The 17,179-nt window shown below is 47.1% G+C and overlaps 5 protein-coding genes across 5 annotated transcripts; 1 reads left to right on the top strand and 4 right to left on the bottom strand.

Annotated features, from left to right (window-relative positions):
• Positions 1-211: 211 nt before the first annotated feature.
• F4822DRAFT_382041 (uncharacterized protein) lies at positions 212-1,535 on the bottom strand. Its single transcript, XM_051456417.1, has 2 exons — positions 1,335-1,535; positions 212-1,279 (listed from the first exon to the last, which is right to left on the bottom strand). The coding sequence occupies exons 1-2, from the start codon at positions 1,390-1,392 to the stop codon at positions 900-902; spliced, it is 438 nt and encodes a 145-aa protein (XP_051310834.1). The 5' UTR covers positions 1,393-1,535; the 3' UTR covers positions 212-899.
• Positions 1,536-5,529: 3,994 nt separating this feature from the next.
• On the bottom strand, positions 5,530-6,482 carry F4822DRAFT_382082 (uncharacterized protein). The gene is made up of 3 exons (XM_051456418.1): positions 6,275-6,482; positions 5,970-6,207; positions 5,530-5,907 (listed from the first exon to the last, which is right to left on the bottom strand). The coding sequence occupies exons 1-3, from the start codon at positions 6,390-6,392 to the stop codon at positions 5,580-5,582; spliced, it is 684 nt and encodes a 227-aa protein (XP_051310835.1). The 5' UTR covers positions 6,393-6,482; the 3' UTR covers positions 5,530-5,579.
• A 223-nt stretch (positions 6,483-6,705) lies between these two features.
• F4822DRAFT_417190 (optic atrophy 3-like protein) lies at positions 6,706-7,957 on the bottom strand. The gene is made up of 2 exons (XM_051459419.1): positions 7,684-7,957; positions 6,706-7,617 (listed from the first exon to the last, which is right to left on the bottom strand). The coding sequence occupies exons 1-2, from the start codon at positions 7,747-7,749 to the stop codon at positions 7,027-7,029; spliced, it is 657 nt and encodes a 218-aa protein (XP_051310836.1). The 5' UTR covers positions 7,750-7,957; the 3' UTR covers positions 6,706-7,026.
• Positions 7,958-8,185: 228 nt separating this feature from the next.
• Positions 8,186-12,014, top strand: F4822DRAFT_417192 (kinase-like protein). Its single transcript, XM_051459420.1, has 4 exons — positions 8,186-8,336; positions 8,614-9,057; positions 9,113-9,561; positions 9,615-12,014. The coding sequence occupies exons 2-4, from the start codon at positions 8,707-8,709 to the stop codon at positions 11,785-11,787; spliced, it is 2,973 nt and encodes a 990-aa protein (XP_051310837.1). The 5' UTR covers positions 8,186-8,336; positions 8,614-8,706; the 3' UTR covers positions 11,788-12,014.
• Positions 12,015-13,395: 1,381 nt separating this feature from the next.
• On the bottom strand, positions 13,396-16,019 carry F4822DRAFT_382100 (HCP-like protein). The gene is made up of 2 exons (XM_051456419.1): positions 13,851-16,019; positions 13,396-13,789 (listed from the first exon to the last, which is right to left on the bottom strand). The coding sequence occupies exons 1-2, from the start codon at positions 15,889-15,891 to the stop codon at positions 13,542-13,544; spliced, it is 2,289 nt and encodes a 762-aa protein (XP_051310838.1). The 5' UTR covers positions 15,892-16,019; the 3' UTR covers positions 13,396-13,541.
• Between the last annotated feature and the right edge of the window lie 1,160 nt (positions 16,020-17,179).

A 17,179-nucleotide genomic window follows, 5' to 3' on the forward strand; every position in this document is an offset into this window, starting at 1 on the left:
TGCCTTGACCCGAGCCTCACGCAGGGGTGTTTCGCAACCTGGTAGAAATATCCAGCTATGGTATCACCTCGCTAGCATATGAAACCGCCATATTGGTCCACGCCGCCCCCATCGAGATACCCTGACCCTCTCTTTCTTTCATTACAATACTACTGGAAATATTTACTTTTTCACTTTCGTTGGGGACCTCTCGTAAAGTGCTGCAGCCAATAATTAAGAAAAATAAGTGTGGTTTCACTACGTTGGTATTATTAGTTATAGGGTGCGCTACACGAGCATCGTAGGATGTATGCTATGTGCATGTATGTGCTTCACAGCCACCACCATTTCCAATACTACTACTACGACCACCATCAGATATACATACTCCCGCATATAGGGTGAAGCCGGCCGTATCGCAATCATGCTTCATTCGTAAATATCCTCTCCCTCCTCAAATGCAAACACCCGGTGTTGTATCCTCCTCTTTCATGCCAACTGGCAAAAGTACCCCCAAAATGCCTCCAAAAATAAATAGCTATCAACGCCGGTATATTGTGTGTAAATGCCTTGGAAATTCGATGGGAGAGTAGAAACCACAGTAGATGGTAGTTCCTAAATTATTGATAATAACGCTTTGTTTTCTTTTTTCTTCTTTATAAACAGACGATGCCAAGTTTATATATGGTAATGCAGATACATCAGGGGTTTTATATTCATTCCTCAGAAGTAGAAATTTGAGGAGCTGTTTCGTATGTACAGCGGTCTCGTCCCCTTTCTTCACAAAAGGGTTCATAAGAACCCAATCCCACGCTAAAATATGGGAATGTGAAGATAAAAAGAGGCGAAACTAGTTTGACATGTACACGACCCAGGTGCAATCCGCTCGATCGGGCGTGAGGTAGTCGCCGTATCTACCTCTACGCCTTGGAACCGCCGGGGCGGCCTCGTTGCGGCAGAGTCCATGGTTTAGCGCAGATAATTTCGCCTTCGCTGTATGCCCAAAAGTAAACGACCATCGCCACTATGTAGTAGATAGCAGGGTTAGTTCCTTGGTAAAGGAGGATGGAAGCGAGCGATGCTAGCGGGAACGAAGCGAGTCGAGCCTCGAGGCTGCGGTGGATCGAAGAACCGGCGATGAGGCCTAGCGGCCACTCCCATGCGAATATCCATAACCCCAAGAGTAGGTTGATAATTTGTAACGCAGGAACCGGCTTCACGGCCGGATCTAACGTTTTCGTAAGGAAGTCGAAGAATATCTTAGGCCAGAAGAATCCCTCTAGTGCGGAAGCAACTTGATCTAGAAATTTCTGTTAGTAAATGTCAAAATATCCCTGGCATTCGTAACCACGTACAAGCTGCAGCCGTGAGAGCAATGAGTCTGGCCCAGTGGTTCTTGATAAGTCTTCCCATTTTTGCTGTCCTTTTTCAAATATCCTTTCCAAAAATTGGTCTTGTATTCCTGCTCTTCGAGTCTTTCCCAATGGTCTTTCTCGTTCTCTCTTTTCCTTTCTCTTCTTCCTGAAGCTCCAAACGATCCAAGCGCCCGGCTCTCAATGAATTCCAAAATAAAAACACACCCGGGTGCGAAGAAGCGAAGGTAACAGAACGGCGTCGAAGTGAAGGTAAATTGCTAGGTAGCCGGACCTGCGTAACGTAGAATAGAATAGAGAAGGGGAAAAAAGAATCGATATTAAAGAATGCTATCGAAACGGCGAGTGCACAGCGCTGGCAAGAGGAAGAAGAAGAAAAAAAAGAATAAGAGACGAGAGGTCCAATTGGGAAAAGTCCAGGCCCGGACGGGGGTACTGGGAGGCTATATTGGGGCCCGCTTGGCGGGTTCTTATCCCCTGTTGGGAGCGATGCTCCCGTTGAGGGAGGCTCGTGTCAGAACCGACTGATATGAGCCGGGGTGGCGTATCTGACGTTTCTGGGTCGATGAGTGCTAAGCTTCGTCTGAGATCCACGTTCTTGAGATCTTGTCTATAACGACAGCAGGCATCCGAGCGGCATCGGTATCATCCACGAAGTCTTAGTTCCAGCCCCTGCTTGGGAGGTATATTCTATGTACAATCCACCACTTTATTTTCGAGGTGTGACGTTAGCTGAACATGAGACGGCAAGCCGATGTTTGAAGTCGTAACTGTAAGCGTTCGTGAGTGCTCCACAGGGGCATCAATGTCATAGCTCGTCCAAGTCGTTCTAATTAGCACTAGGGCTTATGGGGCTCTAGCTCATCGCATGAAAAGGGTTGAGGATCAGACAGGGCGATGATACTCGAGAGGAGGTGTTCCGAGTTTCTTCATGTATGGAAGGGTAGCTCCGAGAATCTTCAGACATGAAGTGGCATGCAAGAGTTTAAGAAAGCGAACAAGGACAGTGGGTCTTCTGGGAAACGCATAGAGTCTCACTAGCCCACGCCGAGACCGCCGTCTTTGAGAACCAATGCTTGCAGGGCCAAGAGATATGTGTATGTACTTACATACGAGAGAAAAGAAATATGCTGGGTAGATGGGTAGATGTATCTATGTATGTGGCCGGCTCTTCGCAGATGCCATGGGGGTTGCGCCCTGCTTCATGATGTGCAGAATGGACATATAACCCGAAATAGTTTAGAGCCTGATGAGTATCAACCAGAAGAGCTCTCGTCACAGTCTGGGCTACGGTGGATACAGTATGTGAACTTGCTGTCCATTGGGTAAAAACAGCAGTGAACATCTTGGCCTGGCTAAGCGGGTACGTGAATAGGCGGCAATGGTGCATACTGTAGGGACTAGGTATTGGGTATTCTCGAGATTACGGCCGCCCAGATGGTCGTTGAGAATAGCCAGTGTAGTAGAGGACCGAAGTGATTGGCTTTTCCTGGGCGGCTACAAGTCTTTGCGCAGCCAATGAGAGGCTCAATCTGAGTGCTTCTGCTGCATAACAACCCCCCATTACCCCCGGCTCTCAACCCCCGTCTACAGGGGTACGAGCAATAGCATTGTACCTAACATTGCAATGGCAATCCGTAAGCGGTAATTCAGTTGCTCTGCCGTCCTAGCCCCCGAATTGTTACTGAGCGTTTTTTTCGCTGTCGCAATTGACGGATTTAATGAATATAGTAAATAGGGGGTACACTCATCGCCCGCCGGAAAAACAGGTACTGAATATGACTATAAATTGCTGGCGGACTAATTGGCAGGTACATTATTGATGTCCCGACCTAAATTACCGCTAAATTATGCGTTATGTTTGCTTTTTCTATGCTGAGAACAATTCGGTACCTGCTAAGGTACTTCGATGATGCTAGAAGGATTCATTGAGACCTTGGGGCTTTCGGCAAGGCGCGGCTCCGAAGAACAAGTCTCACCTCGCCCAGTAATTCCCTGTCGGAGACTGTGTCGCGTTGTACACCACAGCATATTTTCAATACGCATATACATGACCGGCCTAGCTGAATTGATCGAGCTGTGACATGTCAGCTTCTGAAGGGGTAAAGAAATCGAGGCAGTGGTGTTCGAGAAGTCTCAGGCATTTGAGACGAGCTATTCGAAGTTTTCCGGTTGCCCAGCGCAGTTCCAAACGCTGGAGAGTTTCGCAGGGGAACATATTGCGGCAGATCGGGTTTAGGCAAGGTCCAGATAAGATCGACCGCCTGTTAATAGCCAGGGTTCGTTGCCATCATCCGGGAGACTAGACCTAATGAAGGAATATAAATCCAGGATACGAGCAGGGTATGGCAATGGAGCCGCCCAGGTCCTCCATTCATCGATGGCTCGATAAAGTTGAGGGGGCTACCGACCGGGGTTTAGTTGACTAGGGGTTGGGAATTCGAGAAGAGGTCCGACCACTACATCCTCTCGTCTTTTAAAGCATCGAAGGCTTCAATTGCGAATCGAGTTAGAACTCCTGTCTTTTGGTATTCGAATATCGTAACACCTCAATCGATATCTAAGCCTACTCAGAAGGATCGAAGTCGACCCATTGTCCGTTGGATCGCTGCCTAGTCGTTTGAGTAAGTAAAGCCCCCAAGCGATGGGGGCCCTTCCCTTTCCACATTCTACCTAGTCATAAATGAAGAACCACCGAATAGTAATTCCGAAATGGACAATTATTTGATAACTAAAGTGTTTGCTTTAGCCATCACCACACATTAGCGTCTTGTCGATCTGATAGTGCAGTGTAGATAGAAGCAGTGCATCGTCAGCTGATTTTGATGCGAACCGAACTGGGGAGAGAATAAGGAAAATGAGGGGGCGATGCGGTCAATTCGATCTACCTAAGGTAAGGTTCTGTACGACAGTAGGACAGAGTACATATGTACCATGTAGAGAGTAGCGGAAAGTAGGTGGGTAGGTACATACTTGGTGTGTCGCGTCACATCCCGTATGCAAGTATTGTATGCGGTGTGCCGGGAAGGAAGCTACATAACCTAGTGTGAGCTTATTTTCCATTGGTGAGTTTGTTCTCGTCGGCGGTTGCTGCCGGATCCTGATTGGACTTTGTGCTCGGGAAGCCACATGAATATTGAGAATGGCGTACTTCATTCGCTGTACCTCATCGACCAATCAACGCTTTTCTACAGCAAAATAATCACCTAGATAGCAGGTGACCGGTCAATTTCCGCCCACGTTTTCCAAATCTCCTATCAAGTTTATTCACCCCAATAAGAATCGAGTTACGAGTCCAAAGCTTCATCTATATCATACGAATCCACTGGGGCGGGTCAAGCGTTGAAGAATATGTGTAGCATCGCTTCCCCCCAACACGTTGTCTGTGAACCCTCGTCGTCATACCCTGAATCTATTCAACTTATTCTCGAATACTTCGTATTTATTGAAGAACGGTTCCTTGTCAATTTGGTCTTATCAACTCCGGATAGTAATTCTCAATCAATGATCACCGTCTGCATAAGCAGCAAGAACACAATCCGGGCTATGTTCATGCCCTGCTCGATCATCATTTCTTCGGATGTTGGCAGCTATTCTCGTCACAGTTGCAGTCCCAATTCCTATATCCCCACTCCCCATTTCTACGCCAACTTCGGAGCTTTTCCCTGCTGACGACATCAACATGCCCCGTAGGGTAGTTCACTTCGCAGATGCTTGCCACAGTCATATTTGCTTATCTTCATATTATCCACACGATCCCGTGCCACTCACTGTAACAGCAATTGTAGATTGTAATTAAATAATGAGGGTTAACCAATGGGGGCTCTTGTTGTCATGATTGAGTTTATGCCGCGAATAACAGAAGTATCACCACAAGCGTCTTCTGACAATAGCCATGGCACCGCCACACCGGTATCCGGTTTGTATTGGCTACCTCTCTAAATGTTGTTGTCGAAAGGAATAACTCAAGCTACAGCAGTCCAAGCACTTTCCCCATTGACTGAGGCCTTACAGAAATTACATTTAGCGCCCCTCGTTTCGAATAAGACCTCGCGGAGCAGATTGGTTCGATGCAGAACAGCTAGTTTCGCCAAGCGCGCTGCAATCTGTCCCGTCTCCATGTCGTGAAGATATCCACCATTGGGGCTGAATCTGGTATTACGCAACACCCAGGCTAAACATAACCATGGCGTCGACCACGGGAAATTAAAGATATGTGAAGACCAGTTATTCGACGAGATACTCCTTTGCCCAGAACGACACGATACTCTCTGAGTCGTTTTCCAAGAATGTGGCTATTTCCGTCTGCCCGGCCGGTGTTGACACAGTATCTAATAGGGTCCCCATACTGGATGTAATATCGGTCAAGACATTAACTGCATGTTCTGATAGTGGTGGCCTGTCTGAGCAGTATGGGAGGAGGGATTGGGCTGGATTCGTCGTTCTAGGGGCCCTACTGCCGCTACTGATTTGATGGTAAAATGCCATCAGGTTTGGTTGCACAGCCTGGATCGAGCTTACGGGGATGATGGGCATTTCAAACTCCCCAACAAGACTTTTTTCATATCAGCCTATGTAACCAGGAATCAGGTGTGCTGAGAAGAGACTGTGTCTCACCTCAGTTGAAGCATCATGAACGCTGTCATTGGATTCGCCTGGCCCTTTGCTTGCTTAAGTAAGAAGACAATGGCGATATCCTGCCCTCCACTGAGATGATACAACCGCTGAATCCGGTCTTTACAATCATCAGTGCCGATATCTGACGGCGATAGCAAGATAACACGAAGCACTCTTCGGGGTTGGCCGCCGGGACTTCGTAGAGGTAGGGCCATGTCATGGTGGTCAAGTTTTCTCTCTGCTATCTAGCTTAGTGCTGCTTTGCATCGGGCTATCGGGATCTTGAAACAGTGCAGCGGTTATACCTTTCCACGTGGCGTTTTTATTTTGTATAATGGTAGAGGCAAGAGTGGCCCATTCCGGGCGCTTGCGTAGGGAGTAGCATATCAAAGGATTTGACGAAATTCCCAATTTCATGTTCATGTTGTACGGGTAAGTACCACATCGGTAATTTGTCCACAGGTTAGTTGTAATAGACGTAACGCCACAGGGTATTTTTCATGTGAGGGTATACATGGAATTTAACGTTAAGTTAGATGACTACATACCTAGGTATGTACCACAAAAAGTGAAATAAGGTTATAGCTGAAGGCCTACTCCACCTTGCCAACCTAAATTTGGTGTTGGTTGTTCTTTCCGTTGTGTATACCTGTAGACTTCCTTAGAGCCGCAGGTACACAGACATACATATGTACATGTGTACGTCTGTTGGGCTCTCATGTATAAGGGATATGCACCTATTCCACTTTGATGGTATGAAAATCGTTCTGAATGAAGTGTTAGCTAACCGTAATTAATTGAACGGAGAGCTTCTGATTTCTTTCTATATTGAGATATTATCGGGATACCTCTGTAATATATACAATGTGTAGGAGGTGGGTTTTCATTATATAGTGCTCTATCAGCTTTTAAATGGCGATGTCCAAGTTTCTGACCTTGATTCGCAATGCCGTCTCCACGTGTCTATGGTTTTATACAGTCGTGATAATTTTTGGGATGAATATGCCGACCATAATTATGAGGCCAGCATAAGTCCAACGAGCTTTTCCTATAACTTTCATGTGGATGGTGATGCTATGGACAGTATGGGTTTTTGAGTCTTCGGATCTTTAAACTCCTTCAGTAACGCTTGCTCAAGTATCAACATTCGGTTCTCTTGCCGCTTTTCGGCCTCCTCGAGTTCCTTTTCTCTCTTATCAAGTTCTTCGAAGCGAGCATTGAGCTCTTTGATCTTCTCAAGGTTGGAGTCTGGTTTGCTTGACGATCTCAGGGTTTCGTATAAGATCAGAGCAGATGCTACGAAAAGGATAAAGGTATCCCCGATTACGTCCGCAAATAAATCAACTGCCTTAGCTTCTGGTAGAGGTCTGAATTTTCTCTTCCAAACACTTATTATAGGTATTGTCTTTTTAGCACGCGTCTCTTGGTTCGTCGTGCCATGCTTAGCGCGGATCCCCTCATCCTTTTCTATTTGTTCTTTCGTTTTTACTGTAGGTGCTTCAGCCTTTTCCTTTGCTCTCATCTCTGCCTCGACGTTTCGGAGAAGCGCTACCGAAAGGCGCATGTTCAATTGGTGAATGTGTTGGCCATATTTCGCAGCAAAACGTCGGAATCCCGGATGGTCATGGGCTTGCACTTTGATTCGATTCTGGGCGTTGTTGTTAGCAATTTATTAGATTCTACATAATATATGCGAAGTAATTGATTATCATACAGCGCCATATTTTGAAATATGTCTTAGAAATAAAGAGCCTAGTTTGAACAATGGTAATGCTACCATATCGCCTCGTTTCCTCTAGGTACTATGAGGTACCTGAAGAGTTTTCGGTTTGGTGATATACACAATATCCCCGCCGAAGACTGAATGCACTTTCAGGGAGCGGCATGCATTTCTACTAGACCGAGGTCGTGAGTATTAATGCTGTAGAGAAGGAAAATGAGACCGAAATAAATAATGACGGTGGGATGCCTGGATGTTTCGGATGTATCTGATCAATTGACTTGGGGCTGAAGCATTATAATCTTATCGATAGAGATTGACGCTAACTTGAGAAGTGTGGACACTGCAGGTACATGCCAAATTGGGGTTACTGCCAAGAAAATTTATTAGCTTTGGAGCTCTCTGGTGGTTGCCTCCCCAACGGCTGCTAGCGTTTACTTGTAAATGAATGGACCACTTTTCAGCGTGCACGTTGCTTCGTACAACACCGACCACTAACGGGTTAGAAACTAAAATACATACTCTCTTTTCATTTTCCTCACAATATCGTTGCTACGCGTAGCTGGACCGAACGAGCTGCATTTTGCATTACGAGTGCTTATCTATCTTACTGGCTTGATACCCGATTCCGATGCTATTTACAACTTGTAAGTATTTTGATTAATTCATTTATGTGTTACCGACAACCCTACACATGCTGTCAAGTAGAACTTAGCTCACCGCCAACGTGGAAAGTGCTCTAAACTTGAGTTTGAGCTTGTCATTATTTAAGCTTCACATACCGAAAGCTTATAAGTTCCTATTCGCTTTAAGTTGTCTAGTCGGGAGCTTATTCTTCTCCTTTTCTTCTCTCGCGACCTCTAACGGTTAGAAACGAAGGCTTCGTGTCTCTAGCGTAACGACCCAACTAATCATTATGTTTAGGAATCCAAGCGCCACCATTATAGAAATTCGCCCATTGAGCTCCCACTTTGCTACATTTAACTTTCCCTAGTGCTTCGCCAACTCGGTATCCCCATGGCGGATCGAGTTTTGGCGGCGAGGCACGCAGCCAATGCGGACGCTTTGTCTCCGAGGGATACCAATGCTCAGCTGCCATATCGGACGGCTGATGCCGCTAAAGCTAAGGCCGCACCAGCTCCGAAGGCCGTCCAGAAAGAAAAAGAAACTCCTCCACAGCCGCCTCCCATCGTTTACGAACCACCGAGCTTCGACCGAAAAGATGGGGCTGGTTATCAAGTTGGAAAAATGCTTGGAAAGGGTGGTTTCGCTGTGTGCTATGAAGGTTACCTCCCGACGAGCAAGGGTAAGAGGAAGTATGCGTTGAAAATTGTTAGGAGCAAGATGCCGTCGAAGATGGAACAAAAGGTCAGTTTTACGACAAGGTTATTGAAGTCGTGCTTGATGCTAACAACCGAGGTAGTTTCAAACGGAGCTGCAAATCCACTCCAAGATGAAGCATCAAAACATCGTACAATTCCTCAGAGCCTTTTCTTTTGAAAGCTGTACCTATCTTGTCCTCGAATTATGCCCAAATGGATCATTAATGGACATGGTCAAGCGAAGAAAGGGTTTAACGGAGCCGGAAGTTCGATTTTACTCGGTGCAGATTGCAGGTGCTATCAAATATATGCACGCCAAGGGTATCATCCACCGAGATTTGAAGATGGGTAACATCTTCCTCGACAAGGATATGAACGCGAAGATTGGCGACTTTGGTTTGGCTGCATTACTGGTGACGGGCAAGGACATGCAAACAATTCGTCGAACTACGCTGTGCGGGACGCCGAATTATATTGCCCCGGAAATTCTAGAGAAGGGGAAGAAGGGCCATGACCATATGGTTGATATATGGAGTTTGGGTATCATTATGTGAGGCTAACCTGGCGGGCTGTGAGCGAATTGTTACTAACATATGGTATTAGGTTTGCGATGCTCACTTCTAAGCCGCCCTTTCAATCTTCAACCACCGATGAAATCTATCGCCGAGCGAGAAATCGCGATTACGAATGGCCTAAACCCGAGAGTTCTAACAAATACATCTCACAAGAGGCGAAAGATGTTGTTGCTACCATGCTGGAAGAAGCAGATAGACGACCAGACCCCGACACAATTGTCCAACATGACTTCTTCCTTTCAGGGTATGTCCCGTCCTCGGCGGAGATGACAACAAAGTTGCGGGATTATCCGCCCGATGGCGATCAATTTTATACTATAGACCTTACACCAAAGATGGCCTCCCAGAACCTGCGCAATTTGAAAGAAATGTGCAAGAACTGTGAGGTTGGCCCCTGGAACACTATGCCATTGACATATAAGAGTACGTGGAGAGAGGTTGCTCTCGAAGAAAAGGCTGGATTAACTCCAATCATCCCACTGGCCGAAGGTATTGTTTACAGACCTTATGAAGAGGTTAGCAAAGAACAAAATCTCGTCCAGGTGCCGTCTCGGCCAGCTCAGTCGGTTACGAATGAGGAGGAGGAAACTGGAACACAATCCGGAGCCAACGGCTTAATGCGAGCCCCACCTCAGAGTTTTGCGGCGCAACAGCGAGCACAGAGTAGGCCAACTAAGCCTGCTGGTGTGCCTCGATCTCGTGCATTGGGCGAAATGCCCGCGCCTAGTGCTAGCAGTAGCGTACGATCACGTACCAGGCGTGAGCTTCCCAAGGCCGCCACAGAGAGCCGACTCGCATCGAGAACAACCATATTGCCTTCGACGCTTAGCTCCCACCGTATTGCATCAGCGGAAGTATCAGCACCTACTTCTACACCAAGGGACGAAGCCCCAATCCAGAGAAAACAAAGCGAGCGTGCGGCGGCGCCCAGTGCAACAGCAGCGTTTACTGGAACACTCTTCGGATCAACAGAACGCAAGATGGCAGTACCAGAGACGCAGCCTGACTATGTGTTGGATAGGCTTCATTCTTTGCAAAGTGAGCTTGAACGAGCTCTAAACTCAAGATCAATGGCGATTGTGGGTAAGGCACCGACACCTTCTCCGCCCCATATCGTTGTGAAGTGGGTAGACTATTCCAACAAGTTTGGCTTAGGTTATATCCTGAATGATGGAAGCGTGGGTTGCGTACTGAAGAGCATACCTGGCAGCGCTAAGGGAGGCAAGACTGTTACATTGCCGCCTAGTTGCATCTTGGTTCGAGAGGCAGAACAACACTGCGCGCGACGGCACGATCCTGGATACCCCGATAGAAACCAGATTGTACCCATGACTCAGGCAGTACAATTTTACGAGAACAGTGGAGAGGCCGGCTTATCTACTGTCTTTGTTCATCCTTCACAGTTTAAGATTAGCATCGCTGAAGATGGTACGCCGGGGAAGATACCGGTCGGTCGCGACATTTACGATTATCGAAAGCGGGAACACTTAATCCTATGGAAAAAGTTTGCCAACTATATGATGGCATATGGCCGAGACCAAGATAATACGACTGACGACACTGGTCTAATACAAATTCCCACTTCGACCAAACAGACGATGCCTCCGTGCGATGTAGTCACTTTCTACCAAAGAATTGGAGACGTTGGTTGCTGGGTCTTCGCGGACGGGCACCTCCAGTTCAATTTCCCTGATCATACCAAGATTGTCCTTGATGCAACCGGGACTTGGTGCCATTTCTGGCATCTTCCTCAGGAAGCAGCTGAGAAATTGGCAACTACGGGCGAATTGGATGAGACCGCACTCGACGAACGAGCTGTTTTGTCCTATCCCTTGCAGACACTTCTCAATTTTGCTACCAAGCCGGCTATCCGACCAACGCGTAATGCTACGCGCAAGCGACCGGATATTAACCCCATGCTACAAGGCATCCCCGCCGCTAATGACTTCCGTCGAAAGATTGAATTCATTAAGAATATTGTTAAAGAGTGGGTTACGAACGGTGGTTTAGGGAATAGTAATATGGATCGCGAACACCGCCAACAGTGGACCGGTTCCCGCGAGACGGTTCATAGTGGACCCAGCAAGCACGTATGGGTCACAATTGGAGCTCGTTGGGGTGACGAGAGATACTCGGCTCTTGTCGATCCTAAGAAACCCGGAGAATTGGGCAGCGAAGTTGAGTCTAAATCGAGCTCTTGAAGTTGTACATTCATACAACTTAGATATCCGGTGACGAGCTGTAAGAGGTGAGAGAGAGTTTAGCGGCTACTGCTTTTTTAGGTGCCATGAATGATGACTAGGCGTTCGCGTTCATCATTACTTCGATTAAGAGTCTAGGGTTCATTGCATGGCGTATAGGACACGGGATAATATAATAGTAGTTCGCATTTATCTAATTTTTGCATGATGCTTGTATTATGAATTGAGTGATTCTTTCTGCCCCAGACAAATATCGCCTTGCGTTATGTGTAGTAGTAAACTATTGATATGTGATCTGTACTTGGTATACTGCTATTGGTTTAGCCGAATACTTTTGATTGAGACATTTTATTTCGTAGTACAAACCAACTCGGTGATATTCTAGCGTGGGGAGCAGTAGTCATGGTCTAGTTGTGTTAGAATCAACGACAGCACACGCTTACAATAGGCTATACCGCCGAGTCCGTTGTTGATCCTTTTGTCGTATAGTAAGTATCGTATGAGGCCTTCCTCGAATTGAAGTCGATCCCATTCAGGACCCAATACCGCCTTAACCCCAGAGCCCCATCATCATACATATTCCATACCTACTTATACTTATTCTCGTCGCCGACCTCAGAACCCATTATTTCTACATGGGCATCGGGTATTACAAAGCCTTAGCAATTGGGTACCACTTATATAAAAAAACGAAAAGTGTGGATATGAATACGAATCAGTCTACTATTCCCCACCGTCAAGCGAAGTCACAAAAACTCCGAGATACTAGGTAGGTCGATCAGTTAAGAAGTCACAATAGTCGATCATAGGCTTTTCATCTTGTCCCAGCAATCCACACGCACGCGCACAGACCGCCAGCACGGCGGCGGGCGTGGGCTTCAAAATATTATTAATCGGCTCCTTTTCTGATATATACAACAAGAGCGCACCCAAAGGCATCACATCATCATCGAGGGAGAGGGAAAAAACAATGAAAGGAGGGTATTGTGTGCGTGAGTGAGCGCGGAAGAGACCGCTATGCTAATTGAATACGGCGATGCCATGTTGTGAATTGCGTCCGATGTGTGTATAAAACCCCTTCCCGGCTTTTCCAACCATCACCACCATCTTAGGCAACAAAAAATAGTAGTGTCCGAAGCCCGCTTGTCCACACCCAATGTCAAAAAAGGAGCCTATTCTCGTCTCATCTTATTAACAACCCATAGATAGTAGGAGGAAAAGTAAAGGATGGAGATGGAAGGTGAAAAAATGGAGAGAACAAACGCCTCGTGATACGAGCAAGATGGAAGACAATGTCGAGCTCTTCGTGTATAAACCTATACACGGTAGCCTGGGATCGTTCATCCATCACTCTCCTGGCTTCGTATCACGTATGCAAATGCAATTATTCGGAAATGTGCCAGAAATGCGCGAGTCCAACCGCCCGTGTCCCTTTTAATGAGACGGGGAATCCTTTGATCTAGGGCAAAAAATAGAAATTTCCTCTTTTTTCTTCTTCTCTCCTTCTCTTAGCATTGTGATACTTGTCACATGAATTTCCCCTGTCTGTTGCTCCAACCTAGACCTCCCCTCGATTCAAAGTCCCTAGATAGCGACTGGCAGCGACTGGGACTTTGAATATTCTAAATAGCACAGCCCTGGATAGCTACTCTGAACAGTTTCCAAGATATGTACTTAGTCGCCGAAAGCAAGACGTACGTAGTCCTCGAAAGCCTTTCAACCTTCTGCCTGCGAATTCCGTTACGCAGGATATATTACATTACAACGCACTCCTTATCGTCTTTAGATTGATTTTTCTTCATCTTTCCGTTGCGTGGCGGGGCAACGTCCATTGGAGTTCCACCGCTCACGGCTGCTCGGATGGCGGCAAGTCGTTGCTTCGCGCGTTCGTCGCCAGCATCGGCTGCTTTAACGTACCAAACATTGGCTTCTAGGATATCGCGGCGGCAACCTATGCCCATTTCGGTGAAATAACCGACGGCATATTGGGCTTTGACAAAACCTGTTTTGTGAGCCTTATTAGCGAAATGGAGAACAGTGTTGAGGGGAATCTTAAGACCTACCAAGTTCTGCCGACCGACGAGCCCATTCGTACGCTTCCTCTTCATCTTTTTCTAAAATAGGTTCAGCTCCGACCATATACCACGCACACAATCCCATCATAGCCGCAGCGTGACCGCGTTCTGCTGCGCCGGTATAGAAATGGACGCTTAAGGCTGGGTCTCGAGGGCAATTTAATTTTCCGTGCTCATAAGCATCTCCCATACGAAAGCTCGCTTCAGCATGGCCAAGTTCGGCTGCCTGAGTAAATAATTCGGCGGCATAACTCTCGTCTTTGAAAATATCATCGCCATAACCGGTTTCGTATAATGTACCAAGGTGGTAAGGGGCTGCGTTATACATAGCATCTGCTGACTCGGTCGCGCGCTTCAGCCATTTCACACCTTCCCTGTATCGATTCTCGCCTAGGTCTCCCGAAAGGCAAGCCTTTCCAAGCCTCGTCATGGCGCCTGGATGATTTTTCGATGCTGCCGTCCGCAAAAACTGAACTGCTTTGGCCGGATCTTTCCTACATCCCCATCCGAACTCGTAGCATAAACCAGCACGATAACCAGACTCAGCATGACCGTGCTTCGCAGCCAGAACGAAGAGGGGGAAAGCTGCGTTGTAATCTTCCTTGCCCTTGTTAAACAAGCCCGAGGCAAAACCATCGGCAAGGTAATACTGGGCAAAGGGATAACCGCCATTGGCCAACCTTGTTAATATACTTTTTGCTTCTCGAACCAACTCGTTTGGCGAGGATTCCTGGTTTTCTTTAAGTGGACTCCCCTTCGGACTGCTTTTCCTCCGCGAAGGTTCATCAAAATTTAAACCCTGCTCCTGCGCGGTGGAGATTAAGAAGACGGCGAAAGAATATTGTATCGAAAAGTCATTCGTCTTCTTCACGTTTTGTCTATACATCTCGAGGGTCTTTTGCGCGCTGAGTAAGGAAGCATTACTTCCGACGTTGTTGCGAAGGTAAGAGTTGTCAAAGGTGATGGGAGCAGGAGCTTGTTGAGGATAGGGAACATTGAGCAATTCTGCGTAGGAAGTCGGTCTTGTTTCGGGTGATCTGCGAGAATGAACGGAGGGGGTTCGTGGGTGAGCACCTCCGTAGGCTGGAGATCGCCCGCGTGGCCCGAATTCGGAATATAGCGAATATGATGATTGCGGTCGAGGCATTGAACTCCTTCTCATGAAAGAATTCGGAGTTAAATGACGGTTTATGGCCATACCCGGGTTAACAAGATCGGAATTAGAAGAATTCCTCGAATTCGACTCGATAGGCACACTCGAGACTCGCGGAAGAAAAGGCTGATGGTGGTATTGTAATTGAGGCACGGATTGGCCATCTTGTATGGAGCCTTCCGTGAAGGATTCTTCTTGGGACGCGTCCTCCGGTGTAGTACGACTCTCGCATGCTTCATTAAGACCTCCAGAAATTGAGCTTGCACTTGTCTCAACGGATGAGTCAGTTGATGTTGGCTGTTGCGTACTCGCCGTCGTGTCCGATTCGCGACTATGTCGGTTCGGGTCATCGCTACGAGAACTATCGCTAAAGCTTTGGCGCTCTTGTTCCGGGGCAGCCGCACCTTCCAGGTAGCCTGTTTCTGCCTGGGCTAGAGTAGGACTAAGTAGCTTCTCATGACCCGACCCAGCATAAGTTTGTTTAGGTGTTAAATTTCTCGGCTGATCGTATGTATAACTAGGAGGGGGTGGTGGCGCATTCGAAGGTCCCATGGCGCCTCGCTCGCCGCCAGCCATAGGCACCAAAGGATATTGTTGTACGTAGTGATAGCTTCCCTCTATACTCCCATTTGACGGCTGCGCCCAGTTGTCAGGTTGAAAATTCACTCTAACCGGAGAGACGGGCGACGCTCTGATTGTCGGCGACTCGAGTGCAGCGGCCGACAAGGAATTCTCGGCGAAGCTGTCTTGAGATTCACCACGCTCATGTTGGCCGAGGGGTAGTTTTGGGATAGGCAAAGGTTTCCTCTGAAGAGATCTGGGAGGAGAGGTAGCGGCGGGAGGCGGCGGCGTTGGAGAATTCGTCACTGTAGCCATTGCTCGGAGGGATTGCTTGCGCAATGGGCCAATGGCACGGAGTCGGCCCCTAGAAGAGAGAAACGAGCACGGGTAGTCGTTAGAATGGTAGGCCAAACCCGAGCATTGATTCGTAGTAACGTCGTTTCTATCGTGATTCTACCACCATTACAACCATGAACCCTTGTGTACCCTTGAATTTACTGCTTTGACCGTTGTTCCTTGGGTATAACTCTAATAGTAACTCAATCGAAGGCAGTGGACGGACACCGGGGGGATGCTGGCTATTGGGACGGGGAACAGGGCTCGGTGGGAAATTCAGTTCAACAAGGTCGGGCGAGTTGAAAAATTGCAATGCAATAATAGTATTGTATTTTTTGTTGATTTTATGGGAGGGGTATCTCGGACTGTAAGTCTAATTGTTGATGCAAATTCTAGACAAGAAAAAACAATAAGGACAAGAAAAAGGCGTGAGGCATAACCGCCGTTGCCAATAGGTATTGTATTGTATGGTATTGTGTTGTAGTTGTTGGAAGAATAATAATGGCATGGGCCAGGAAACGAGAGACTGGACGTTGCAGGTCTGCAGGTCGACGAAACAGAGCGAGCAACCTAAATTTGATGGTCGGTCGGAGGTAGTAGGCAATAGGTAATAGGTAAAAAAGAGTTTAAGGGGGGGCTAGGCGGGTTTACTGGATCTGCTAGGCTGGTTAGTTAGGTACATATGTAGGGTCGACTTCGTGTGTTAGGGTAGGTACTTGGTGTACATGATGTACCTCCAGGGCTCCTCCTTCTTTGCATTCGTGAGTTTGGCCGGGTACCTTGCCCAGATTTGACTGACGTAGATCCACCTAAATTATACGGGGCTTCATTTATAGTGGATTAGATGTATTTATTATTTTGTAGTAGGTATAGAAGAAATCATACTATAATCATCGCCTATACAAATAAATAAAATAGAGTCGCAAGTGTAATTACTTAACCTTTCTTAATAAAGCTTCTTACGTCGTTGCAACTTTCGAGAAAAAGGAATCATTGTTCTCTTACTCAAAGTATCATTCTTGTCTATTTATGGACATATATTTACGAAGTTCCTGTAAGTACAACCAGAGACGATGTAACCAGGATAATTGCGCCAATGATGTCGCTACCGCTGACCCATTGTAGTTGGCGCAATGGCTGTCTTGTCAACCTCAGCTGTATTTTCTAAAGACCGCCAAAACTTAAAATCGTACTCGCATTCCCCATGGATCTCCTACATACTATGTCGCTTGGCTTGACTAGAGAACCGCAAGCCCCTCTCCGCTTC

This window comes from Hypoxylon trugodes, assembly GCF_022578975.1.
Source record: "Hypoxylon trugodes strain CBS 135444 unplaced genomic scaffold F4822scaffold_9, whole genome shotgun sequence".
In the NCBI taxonomy this organism is placed as follows: Eukaryota; Fungi; Ascomycota; class Sordariomycetes; order Xylariales; family Hypoxylaceae; genus Hypoxylon; species Hypoxylon trugodes.

What these genes read in the sequence shown, in the direction of transcription:
- F4822DRAFT_417192 (XM_051459420.1), top strand. Translation starts at nt 8,707, where the DNA reads ATGGCGGATCGAGTTTTGGCGGCGAGGCACGCAGCCAATGCGGACGCT. An exon ending in CGTCGAAGATGGAACAAAAG is followed by an intron (nt 9,058 to 9,112) that starts GTCAGTTTTACG and finishes CAACCGAGGTAG; the next exon opens with TTTCAAACGGAGCTGCAAAT. An exon ending in TGGAGTTTGGGTATCATTAT is followed by an intron (nt 9,562 to 9,614) that starts GTGAGGCTAACC and finishes ATATGGTATTAG; the next exon opens with GTTTGCGATGCTCACTTCTA.
- F4822DRAFT_382100 (XM_051456419.1), bottom strand. Translation starts at nt 15,891, where the DNA reads ATGGCTACAGTGACGAATTCTCCAACGCCGCCGCCTCCCGCCGCTACC. An exon ending in TCGTCGGTCGGCAGAACTTG is followed by an intron (nt 13,790 to 13,850) that starts GTAGGTCTTAAG and finishes CTCACAAAACAG; the next exon opens with GTTTTGTCAAAGCCCAATAT.
- F4822DRAFT_382082 (XM_051456418.1), bottom strand. Translation starts at nt 6,392, where the DNA reads ATGAACATGAAATTGGGAATTTCGTCAAATCCTTTGATATGCTACTCC. An exon ending in TAAAAACGCCACGTGGAAAG is followed by an intron (nt 6,208 to 6,274) that starts GTATAACCGCTG and finishes GCTAGATAGCAG; the next exon opens with AGAGAAAACTTGACCACCAT. An exon ending in TTCATGATGCTTCAACTGAG is followed by an intron (nt 5,908 to 5,969) that starts GTGAGACACAGT and finishes ATATGAAAAAAG; the next exon opens with TCTTGTTGGGGAGTTTGAAA.
- F4822DRAFT_382041 (XM_051456417.1), bottom strand. Translation starts at nt 1,392, where the DNA reads ATGGGAAGACTTATCAAGAACCACTGGGCCAGACTCATTGCTCTCACG. An exon ending in TGCTCTCACGGCTGCAGCTT is followed by an intron (nt 1,280 to 1,334) that starts GTACGTGGTTAC and finishes AGAAATTTCTAG; the next exon opens with ATCAAGTTGCTTCCGCACTA.
- F4822DRAFT_417190 (XM_051459419.1), bottom strand. Translation starts at nt 7,749, where the DNA reads ATGGTAGCATTACCATTGTTCAAACTAGGCTCTTTATTTCTAAGACAT. An exon ending in ATATTTCAAAATATGGCGCT is followed by an intron (nt 7,618 to 7,683) that starts GTATGATAATCA and finishes AACAACGCCCAG; the next exon opens with AATCGAATCAAAGTGCAAGC.